General features: G+C 33.3%; 1 protein-coding gene across 16 annotated transcripts in view; it reads left to right on the top strand.

Moving 5' to 3' along the window:
- The window catches only part of myo9b (myosin IXb), a 59,786-nt gene that overhangs the window by 20,287 nt on the left and 26,960 nt on the right, over window positions 1–12,539 (top strand). For 8 of the 16 annotated variants that reach the window (XM_073927987.1, XM_073928033.1, XM_005171335.5 and 5 more), the window contains exons 9-17: window positions 59–175; window positions 2,837–2,971; window positions 3,074–3,195; window positions 6,153–6,294; window positions 6,418–6,613; window positions 6,708–6,792; window positions 9,649–9,738; window positions 10,000–10,107; window positions 10,274–10,313. In XM_073927987.1, coding sequence (XP_073784088.1) covers window positions 59–175; window positions 2,837–2,971; window positions 3,074–3,195; window positions 6,153–6,294; window positions 6,418–6,613; window positions 6,708–6,792; window positions 9,649–9,738; window positions 10,000–10,107; window positions 10,274–10,313 — 1,035 coding nt within the window. The remainder of the gene's footprint in view (window positions 1–58; window positions 176–2,836; window positions 2,972–3,073; window positions 3,196–6,152; window positions 6,295–6,417; window positions 6,614–6,707; window positions 6,793–9,648; window positions 9,739–9,999; window positions 10,108–10,273; window positions 10,314–12,539) is intronic. The other 8 variants (XM_073928003.1, XM_073928036.1, XM_073927998.1 and 5 more) reach the window with 1 other exon arrangement.

The raw sequence follows: 12,539 nt of genomic DNA, 5'->3' as shown, positions 1-12,539 counted from the left end.
ATCATTCATTAATTCAGTCATGTGTTAATTACAAATCTATAAATAACTCTGTCTTTAGGCTATTACTGCCAGAGACTCTATGGCCAAGTCTTTGTACAGTGCCCTGTTTGACTGGATCGTCCTGCGAATCAATCATGCTCTACTCAACAAGAGAGATTTGGAGGACTCTGTACCGGTACATAAATACACTATGTATTAGGCTTATGACTGTATCAGTTTTATATCTAAACTTTTTTGGGATAAAATTTTGAAGCTTGTATCACATTAGGGGGTATTACAAAACTGAGCTGAGCTGCAAAAAAGGTTGCTTTTAACTGATATAATCAGGGCTTGACATTAACTTTTTTGATTACCAGCCACTGTGGCTAGTAGTTTTCCAACATTAATGGCCATCGCCTTTTCCTCTAACCAATTTTGTTGTTGGTAAAATATATTTCATACATGTATAAATTTAACTTTGTCTTGCTAAAATACTATTAGATGTTATGACTTCTTATTCATTTCACTTTTTGTGTGTTATGTATGACCTTGTTCAATGAGCAAATGGATTGTGGTTTTATAGTGTTGTATTGCAATTAGTTTTTATTTCACTTGACTTTTCAGGGCTCACCACTAAGGATTTGCCTAATTATTTTCTAGCAACACCAAAAATAAGTTAATAGTTCTTAGCCAAGAAATTTAAATAATGTGTCAAAACAAGCTAAATATCCACCTGAGACCCAAAGAAAATTTATATTTTTTTTTCTGTGATTTTCTACATCCATTGGGTAAAACACTAATTCTACAATTCAGAGTTTTTACATTTTTATTTTTATTTTTAATTTTACAGCATGTCCACTGAAGTGGACCACAGGACCATTTTAGTTCGAAACCACCGCCACGCAGATAACAAAACTGTACAGGATATGGCTGTAAAGGGATAATGATCTAATATTAATGTAACAAAAACAAAACAAAAGCCATTTTTCCCTTTTGTATTGAAATTCCTGAAAGAGTTTGGTCTGAAAGAGAGCTGAACTCAAAAAAACAAAAAAAAAACAAAGATGTTTATCCAAAACAAAGAAGACAAAGACAAAACACAAGAATCCTCTCTGCTTCAGTTCTGCCTCCTACAACATGCAGTCATTAATTACATTAAGATGGTCCTAGTGTCCACTTTAGTGGACATTAAAAAAAGGATGATATTTTGAAACACAAACAAGTTAACAGCTTTGAAAGCTGAATTTATTGTTCCTGACACTTTAATAAACAATTATATATGTAATAATAATAGTAAAAAAACATTTAAAAAGCTAAATTTTACATACCTCTTGCCTTTTCATAAAATGTGCTTTTTTTATGCCAGCCATTTTAGATGCATTGTAAGAAGGGGTTCCTAACATCCAAGCCAATCAAATGACATATCACTAAAAAGCCCAGGATGTCCTCTGAACAGTACAACAGGACAGAGTAGCTCAAAAAATTCCATGAAAACACAATGTCCACTACAGAGGAAACAAGTCAATGGGCGGGGTCCCAGAAGGCTATAGCTGTATAAGTAGACTTTTTTTATTACTTTTTTTTAAATTGCCATTTAAAAAATAATTATAATCATGTTTCATAAATGCAGAGTTAATCTCTTATTAAAGCCATGTTATTTTTATGGATGATAATTAAAACATATTAACAACAATAACTGTAAGCAAAAGAAATCGGGTGAGGTACTAAGCATGATCGTGTGCACATAGTTAACATTAGATCCTTTAATAATCTGTTCAAGGAATGGATAAAGTGAAAGCAGCAACCGCTGCTGCTTACAAAAAGACATTTTCAAAAGCAGCAGCGTGAGCGCGCACGTTTTTAAAAACTTGTGCGCATCACATCACCTGTGCACACAATACTGAAGCTCTCGTCAGTGAACGAGGATGGTCTTACCATGCCCTGATTATCCTCACATTTGGTATTCAGCTATTCACTGGTTTCTTTTGCTAACGAGAACACAGCCATTTGTGTCATCTCTCACACTGGCCCAGCACCATTGGGCCATCCTTATTGTTGAACTCTGTTTTTTAAGAAAACTACCATTTAAAAATGATTTTCAACCAGCCAAATTGAGGCGTTAATGTCAAGCCCTGGATATAATAACCTGGATAATAACTCCCCCAAAAAGTGTAATATATTAATTAAAATCAACCGTGAGAGAAAAAAACTGATTTATTACAGCTACTATTTAGTGTATAAAAAAACAGCATAATTGTATTAGGTATATTCTCCATTTAATAACATCATTACAACTACAATTTTAACTTGTTATCAGCTAAGATTAGTAAAGGCTTTTATAGTTTTCATCATCACTTTAATTAAAAATTCAAACTAATGTTAACTATTAATGCCTTATTACACATTGTTAATTTACAATAATCCTATAAATAGTCACAGAATATTCAATCATTATTTTAGCACGTATTATGACTAATTGTGAAAATGTTCATGATTTGAAATATTAAACTAATTAATTAATCAATTAAGTCTTCAAACATTTGGAGCTGTTTTCAGAACGCCACTACAAATACAGTCTGAATATTTTTAAAAACACTCTTAAAAGTTTTAATAATGAATAAATATTCACAGTATTTTGAAGTGTCAATGATAACTATATATTGTGCATGTTCATTATCATGATTTATTGAGTTATTGAATATCGCTATATGTCTATTTCTTTATTATAAATCTATAGTCAAGATAGAGGTCTGATTGTCTTTAAATGTATTGATATATTTAATGTATTTTATTTGCTGAAAAGTGCTGTAAATAAACTTAAAAAGGCCTTAATTCATTCAGAAATTCTTCCTTTCAGTGTTTATCGATTGGAGTCCTGGACATATTTGGATTTGAAGATTTCAAGACCAACAGCTTTGAACAGTTCTGCATTAATTATGCTAATGAGCAACTACAGTATTACTGCAACCAGCGCATATTTACACTGGAACAAGTGAGATTTCATTTTCGTTGCACTTTGCACAGAGTGATTCCCCTTATTGTGGTCGATGGGTAGGTCATTTGTCTCATGCTTTTTGTTTTTGTTGTGTTTTAGGAGGAATATCTGGCAGAGGGAATCACATGGCACACCGTTGACTTCCCTGACAACATTGGCTGCATCAGTCTCTTCAGCAAGAAGCCCACTGGACTGTTTTTTCTGCTTGATGAGGAAAGCAAGTGAGTTCAGACTCATAAAGTACTGCCTTTTAAATATTTAGCATAGTTGAAAGCATATGCACCATGTAAAAAAAACAGCTGGAGAAAGTCTGCTCATTTATTACCTGGTAGTTTACATTAAGTGTCAGCAACTACATTGAAATATATTTTTGATACAAAGCTCTTGTTGTGTAGATGCATGCAGTTAAATTGCACATTGCATTTTATTTAAATAATGCATTAACCATTCATTAAACTTAACATGAACCGTATCCCCCAACAACAGTGTTTTGCAATAATAACTACCTATTATTTTGATCTAAGCACATAGTAAAATAGTTGACAACTAATATAAAGTAGGGCTCATTCTTTTATGAAAAAAAACCTTGCAAAACCATCTGCTTAAAGAACATTCTGTTTTCAGTGTGTCACATTTGAAGTGGTCACTGCTATAAATCTTTGCAGTACAGATGCATGAAATATGAAGACAAATATTGTATAAATTCCGGGAGTTACGAGGGATTGCTAACAGGTTAAAAAAGTGTAAATAAAATGATTTTAAAAATCATAAATAATAATAATATAAAAAGATTTATGTAAACCAATTAGGCTACGTTCACACTGCAGCCAAAAGTGGCCCGAATCAGATTTTTTTGCCCACATGTTACTCGGGTAATGACAGTGTGAATAGCCCAAACCACATGAAATCTGATCTTTTCAGATCTGATTTGTGCCACTTTCATATGTAGTCTTAAATCAGACACAGAGCTGATGTTCTGCAATGTGAAAGTACAGTGTGAAAGGTTATGTCGGATTTCCTGTGACTTTTACATAATACGCAAACATCGTCTACTCCTTTGAAGCATAGCAGAATGGCACACAGGGTAATTACTTTACAACAGAAAGTTGGTTGTTCATTTTAAAGAAAATTTTTAAGGCAAAACTGGTGCTTGTTAGCCAATCTGGTTAACGATTGGGGCACGGGTTAACCGTGAAGCTGAAGAGCATCGGGGGTGTTGTGGATAGGGGATCCGTGTGCTAAGGAGGGGTTCTTCCATATTAAGGATGAACTTTCTCTCAGAGAGAAAAAAAGGACAGGTGCTCAAGCACCAAAACCCCACTTCTGCATGTGTATGTTGTTTATATTGAAGTAACATGAAATAACTCTCTGCCAACAGAGATATAACATCTCTGCCTTTATAGTTCAGTCTGCACTGCTCGTTAACCCTTGATGAGTTCACTTCAGTAGTGGTCAGAAATACACGCACCGGGGTTGTCATAAATTACAAATGATCAGTGTTTTCAGTCACAAGTGACTTATTTTAGGACTCAAATGCTGAAATTTGCATTATTAGTAGCAGAACAACCCTTTACACCTCATGAAATACACCACGGTTGTTTGTGAAACGAGCAATAATCATATTAAGCATAGTCTGACAATGTGCTTAATACAGGATACACATTGTGTGCATAATTACACATTTTGTGCTCTCCATAACTGTACTTTTGCACATAAGTTTCGGACCATGAGCTGTTCACACTGCAAATCTGATATTGGCCACATTTATAACAAGTGTGAACAGCTATGCAAAAAAATCAGATCTGAGAAAAAATCTGATATGAGCACTAACATTCAGTGTGAACATAGCTTTAGTAAGCCACTGTTGATGAAAGTGTGTGCTAAATGAATAAATGTAAAAATGTGTAGAAATGCACATTTCATGAAGATAATACATAGATATTTATATAATAAAGCTAATACATATAAACTACATCAAAACAATATAAAAACAAATAATATAATTAATACAGATTTCTACTAATATTTATTGTTAACCATTATATTATATACAGTATATATATTTGTATTATGTTCAAATCTTGATTGAGCTTCTCTTATTCTCTTCTGATCTTATGTAATCAATAAGAATATAAATTATTGGATGATAAAATATGAAGAACTGTGTTTCCGCCAGATTATTTCCACTTGGTAATAGAAAGGTATTGGGGGTGTGAAGAGATCTCGGGATACGAGATCTCGCGAGACTAAATTGCGATGAGATTTCTTGTTGAGTTGAAAAGTTGTCTTGCGGGTTGTGATGTTATGATGGTGTGTGAGGGTGAATTAGAGATTGGAGGCAGGACTAGATTTGAACCGCAAATCAACTGCTTTGCACACACCTGGCAACATGGGCTGCCTCTGTGTTGCGCATCACTCGTTTGCTTGGGTGGGGGTGACATAACTACTTTTTTCACTGGAGTTCAATGGTTGCTGTGTCCAAAAGCAAAGGCTGCTACAACTGCCATCGGACAATTAACCATGTGATGGAAGAGCACTTTAGATATGCTTAAAGTCAGTTGCCTAAGCTTTCAGACACACATAACCTTATGCTAATATAATATAATATAATATAATATAATATAATATAATATAATATAATATAATATAATATAATATAATATAATATAATATAATATAATATAATATTTTAATATAACATAATATTTTAATATAATATAATATAATATTTTAATATAACATAATATTTTAATATAATATAATATTTTAATATAATTTATATAATATAAAATAATATAATATCATATAATATAATATAATATCAAAAACTCTAAGATTACATTTAACAATTCTTCATAGGATACATTTTACATAAGAAACTACATAAATAACTTTTAAATTTTTTTAGGATGGGGTCCTTCTCTTTAGGATGTAATATTTGAGGGTCTATGGAATTCAAACCATTGAAAACCCTAGTCCTAAATTAAATATAGTTTTGTTTATTATACATAATAGCAACATTGTAATTGTAGTTAAATCAATTTTTATACATTTGATCCAAAACATTACATTCAACTTAGGCTACAATATATTGACATTTAGATATATAGTACAGCACTTGTGTTGGTATGCAGTGGTATTTTAGTCTTAAATATTGTGCCTTAATCTCTCTCTCTAGTTTTCCTCAAGCCACAGACAGCACTTTACTAGAGAAGTTTAAGCAGCAACACCAGGACAACCCGTTCTTTGTGCAGACCCCAGTGCGTGAACCAGCTTTTGTCATTCTGCATTTTGCTGGCAAGGTCAAATACCAGATAAAGGTAATGGAACAGACCCTGAAACTACACTTTTTTTCCTCCTTTATGCAAACACTGCGAGTAGTGGTGAACTGAGTGATGTGTCTGTGGTGGGAAAACAGCATTTGAGATGTTTCTGCCCTCTAGGACTTCAGAGAGAAAAACACGGACCACATGAGGCCGGATATTGTTGCTTTGCTTCGTAGTAGTGAGTGCAGTTACTTACGGCAGCTGATCGGGGCTAATCCAGTGGCTGTGTTCAGATGGGGGATCCTGAGGGCCACAATACGCACACTGGCTGTGTTTAACAAGGCTGGACGAACCTGGGCCGAAAAACATCCAGGTAATGTGATCTACTAACATCTTTTTACTTGCAGCACACAGAAGTATATTATCATTGATTTTTTTTTCGTTGAGTGTGTTTGTTTTTGTATTAGATGAGATCAGGCGCTACTCCAGACGCTCTTTTGGTGAATCGAGGAGGCCCAGCCCTACTGTTCCTACAATACAGAGACTGAAGAGGTAAATGGATTGAATTTGCTTTTGTGTATGTATGACTTGACAATATGGCCAAAAGAAGTATCACAATAAATCCTTTCAGATTAATATTTATATAGCAGTATTGATAATTATATAGCAATAAATGTCATATGTCTCCAGTAGTTATTTCAGGTTTAAGTTAGATTAGATAAATAGATAGATTTTGTTACTGAGTGAAAGTTAAAAATAAAATAAATTATTATTATTATTATTTTTATTATTATTATTTTACATTTCTTAGTTCCTGCATGTTCTAGCGGGGGATGTCCAATCATGAAACAGGCTATTATTTTTTGAAGAAAATGTATCTTTAGTAAAAGTATACTGTAAAAATATATAAAAACATTTGATTTTATTTTTATTTAAATTTAACATTTTCTTTCATAATATAATATAAATCATCATAACCAAAGGTAAAGCCTGCATTCAGTGGCGGTACCAGATTAAATGGCACTCTGGGTGAAACCACCCCAAAAACATACCCCCCTCCCTAAAGAAGATATATATATAACCCCCTGGTCTCACAGTTCGGTTATGATTATCATGCCATCGATTCAGTTCAATTTGATATCCCGGTGCATTGACGATGCTTTCCATACGCATTTTTATATTTTACTTCACAGCACAACAACTCTTGCATTAAAAAGTATAAATATATTGTTTGCAATAAAATGTTGTCCTTTTATACAGTTTTTATACAGATATATGAATTGTACCTTTAAAAACTCAAGTACATGCACAGAAGACATGAGCATTTATAGCATATAAACAAACGTACAAATTCCTCTCGCTTTCTGAGCCTTGTCGAGCGAGTGCTTACACCCCTATGATTGGTCACGCGCTCAACAGAAAGGGCTATGATTGGCTCTTATGCTCTGCCGTTGTTCACCAATGAGTGACACTGATGAACGGCAGCAGCGATCACAGCTGATCCATAATGGATGCAGTGGAGAAAACTCACTCTGCAGACACGCTCCTGTCGGGATCCACTAGTATTGCTGTAACAACCGAGAGGACACAAAAAGTTACCTCACGTCAGCGGGTCAAAGGGCCACAGTGAGCAAAAGAAAGAGACACAGAGACAGAAATGAAGTTTACTTTTATTTATTTTCCAGCAGGGGATTAGGGGCTTCTGCTGTAACTTCAGTCTCAGTGAAAGACTCTCCAGCAAACACGCACAGTGAATTGTGCATTTTTAAAGTAGTTGGAGTGTTTTAATTACTCGTGCTCGCCTCCCTTGCCATAGTAAGCTACCGCAATACAGTGCATATGGGATAAATGATGTCAGTACATAATAACTGGTTGATCTATAACTGAACCGATACCAAATTGTCTGCGTCCGCATCGCGATGCCCTGCAGAAACAATTCATTTTGACACCCCTAAAAGATTTTTAATATTTGGAATGGTTTATATATTCATTCATTCATTTTCTCTTTGACTTAATCCCTTTATTAATCTGGGGTTGCCACAATGGAATGAACCACCAACTTATCCAGCATATGTTTTACGAAGGGGATGCCCTTCCAGCTGCAAACCAACACTGGGAAACACCCATACACGCTCATTCAGATAAAATACACTACGGACAATTTAGCTCACCTAATTTACCTATATCACATTTCTTTGGACCTATATCACATGTCTTTGGGGGAAACCGGAGCACCCGGAGGAAACTCACGTGAACATAGGAAGAACATGCAAACTTCACACAGAAATGCTAACTGAGCCAGACGAGGCTTGAACCAGCAACCGTCTTGCTGTGAGGCAACATTGCTACCCACTGCGCCCACGTGCTGCCCTTTTTACAAATATTTAAATAAATATTTATATTATATATTTATAAATATTTATTATAAACACATTTAAATAGATTTATTTATTTTCTATAAATACAACAGTTTGCTTATGTTTATTATAATTAAAAAATATTATTTTACTATTATTATACAATTATTATTCTAAATAAATAACAGAAAGCAATCATTCTGTAAATGTAACTGGAAAAAACGTAAAGACACAAAACTGGAGTGAGAGGCTAAGATCTAAGAAATTTTTTACAAGAATATTCATTATGACAATTCTATAGAACACAAAAAATATGATGACCCTTAAACCCAACTCATGGCAGAGATTTAATGTTATGAAGTCTTGGTTACCTCCCTGACTCGACATCCCTCCTTTCTGCTTCATAGTCAAAGTAACATCATCATCATATTATATAAACTTTAGTTTTGTCGATGCAAAACTTGTTGCATGCCTACATATCTGCATTAAAGGCTATTACTCCGGATTCACAGCACATGAGCTGCGCATATTTTATCACTGTGCAAGGAAACAACCGGGATTCACACTGGGAGCAGGAGCGGTGCAAGTAAGGTGCGCAGGAATGGTTTTCTGCATGCATGCATCATTTTGTTTTCACCAGCGTTGTTTTGGTTGCAAGTAAGGAATAACAATCTTGCGTATGCAAAAGACACCAAATGTGAATGGCCCCTAATTTCTTTATTCTGGCTTTACCACCCTAAATTAATACACTGTCATAAAGTAAATCCTATCTCAAAGCTTTTCCTGGTGCACAGCTGATTTTTACTGGGACACTTTTTTTTTTTTACACCATCTCCCCATGTCGCCGCCAGCAAGATGCTGCCCTGGGAGATCGTCCATATTGTCCAGGCCTAAATATGTCACTGCCTGCATTGTTGTTAAATTGAAGTGATACTCTATGGATATAATCATAATACTTTTTGTTTGTGTTTTATCGCAGCCGTAGCTATTCCATATCAGTGTTTTAAGTTTTGATTTTTAGCTGCTTATATTTTAATTTCAATTTCTGCAGCCAGTCTAGGATTGACTTTTCCTTTGATCGATCTGAAGAAGATCCACTGGAAGCATTTGAGGACATTTTTGCAACGTTTGAAAGCAAGAAGTAAGTTTACATCAGCTTGAAAATCTGAAATGGAAATCATTAAAACCTTAACTTGTTTTTTTTTTTTTTCTCTCTCACTTTATCTTCTCTAAATGAAGACTAACTAATACGTTTCTTTTTACTGGATGCTCGTTGTGTTAAATTGGTGATTTGGACTGATCATTTTCAGCTGTTTTACTACTTACTATCCTAATTTGTTTTTTGTTTTTAGTGTTTATCTTTTCTTTTTTAACATTTCTGATTTGGGTTGGGGTGAATCAGGGAATTGCATGCCAAAGTCCTCCGCTCCCTTAGGCAGTTTGGTGTTGAAGTTCCTCAAAAGCTGCGTCTGTCCACAAATTCTTCGAGAAAATACCGTCTCTTCTCTCAGTGAGTGCTCTCAGCCACTTGCTCTGTGACCTTCTGTCTGTGGCGGCACCACTGCTCTTTGTTTCAGCTTGTGCTTGTGCAAATTAATATGGATATATATCACATATTCTGCACCTTTTCTACTTTACAAATCACCATTGTCATTTCTAATCTCATTTCTCTCCAGGAAGAACAGGCCAAACAAACACAAGCAGCTAATTCCTAAGGTAAATCGATGCATTGTTCATTGTTTTGTTTTTATGTGAGGTGCACAGATCATTCTTTTTTTGTTTGTTAACTATACTGAAGCAGTCAACGAATAGCTAATAATAAACATTGGTGTTCAGTATATATTTTTTATAATAATACCTTTTATTTATAGGCACCTTTCAAAGCTCTTAAGGACTCCTTACAGTATATATCAAGCCCATCATAAAAATACAAACAGTGAAAAGCAATAGACACGATATTAAGCCAGCAAATCATTAAAAGCTATTAAACAAAAATGTTTTTATCTGAGATTTGAAATTGGAAATTGGAGTTCCATAACTTTAATGCTGCACAACTAAAAGCGCTGACACCTAATGACTTCATCCTAAAGTTTGAACACATAACAATTCAGAAGAAGATGATCTCAGTGAGCGCAAAGTGAAGAAGATCAGTAAGGTAGTGAGATGCCAAGTTATAAAGAGCTATTTTTTTTTATTGTATGTTAAGAGTAGGATTTTATATTGAACACGATAGTGAACAGGGAGCCAGTGCAGGTGAAAGAGAATTAGAGTTATGTGATCAGAAGCACCCGAGCAGGTAACCATCCTAGCTGCTGAATTTTAAATTAAACGTATTCTATGAAGCTGCTTAGAAGTTTTATTTTTATATAAATAGTTATGTGTTGTATATATATTTTAGGTTATACAAGTATATTTTGACAGTAGTCAGAAATTCTTACCATAAATATTGCAAAACTGCAAAAATGTATTGTTTAGCTTAACTTGGACTGTTTTTTTTATTTTCAGTATTTAGATAATTTTTTTTTTTCTAATTCCAAATTTTAAAATACAACTATCTAAGCAAAGTATTGTCTTATCCAAACCATACATTAATGGAACACCTATTTATATAATTTTCAGCTTATGAATAATTCTCTAAAAAAAAAAACATTCTGATTAGTTTTATGTTCTTTGGTCACAAATATTACATGCTATATACATATTAAATAAATTTTGTAACATATTATATTTTAATTAGGCTTATTCACATATTTGTTTGATAATTAATGTAATGTGTTAGTACACATTTATTTAATAATTTAACTGCATATCACATTAAGTGTGAATCGTAGTCAATCATTTTATGATCAGTGATAAATAATGATTCTGTCCTGTTAAAATATTAGAAATATTAGAAATATTTCTGTTTTTTGTATGTAAAGATAAAAACATATATATATATATATATATATATATATATATATATATATATATATATATATATATATATATATATATATATATATATTATTAATTACATTTTTGCTTTTATACACATATAAACAAATAATAATAAATAAATAAAATAGCATACTTGCAAAATAATGATGATCCAATGACAACAACAGTTAAACAAATGACAAAAAAACAAACAGGAAGGTACAGTTCAGCTTACAAACACAAATAGGGCTTTACAGGTGCCCATATACATACATGGGAATTCAGTAGGTCTGGAAAATTAAAAGAATATTGAAGTATTAATAGGAAGTGTGAAACAGTCAATAAAGCCAACCATGACATTCTTAAATAAATCCCCTTGTCAGGATAGAAGCAATATCAAAATCCGTATATGCCAGTAAAGGTTCAAAGATTTTATGAAAAACTCCATTTTTATAATGTACAATACAGGTCAGGTAATCTAACGACACATATTCAAGAATAGTTCGGTGCCACATCCTAACAGAGGGAGCCTCATCTGAGATCCATTGTAAAAGTATACATTTTCTTGCATTAAAAATAAGAAAATTGAAAAGCCTCATTTGGTACTTATGACTTACAGAAGGGAACATTCATAAATATTTCTGTTTTAACAGCCTGTGCATATCATACAAGCAAATAATAATCTATGCACAGTAATTATTACATGTAAAGTGTCTCAAACCATAGACAGTTATTAAATGAACAGTAAATGTATAAATGAATGAAAATAGAAATGTATAAAAATGCACACCGTTTTCAGAGCCTCTCACAAGGGAAGAGCTAAATCTGCCATTGTTCTGAATCTACTTATGAGTCGTACTGTATTGTTCCTTTAATTATGTATTCATGAATTTACTCATTTGGGACATTCTGTCAAAGTCATACATTATCTGTCCCTGAAAAAAACACAAACACAGTCAATAAAAAGTGTTTCATCTGAAACATTTCTAAAATGGACTGATGGTCCATTTTTGTGAGTTGTGT

This window comes from Danio rerio, chromosome 2 (assembly GCF_049306965.1).
Source record: "Danio rerio strain Tuebingen ecotype United States chromosome 2, GRCz12tu, whole genome shotgun sequence".
Classification (NCBI taxonomy): Eukaryota; Metazoa; Chordata; class Actinopteri; order Cypriniformes; family Danionidae; genus Danio; species Danio rerio.
This window is presented reverse-complemented; position numbering and strand designations above follow the sequence as displayed.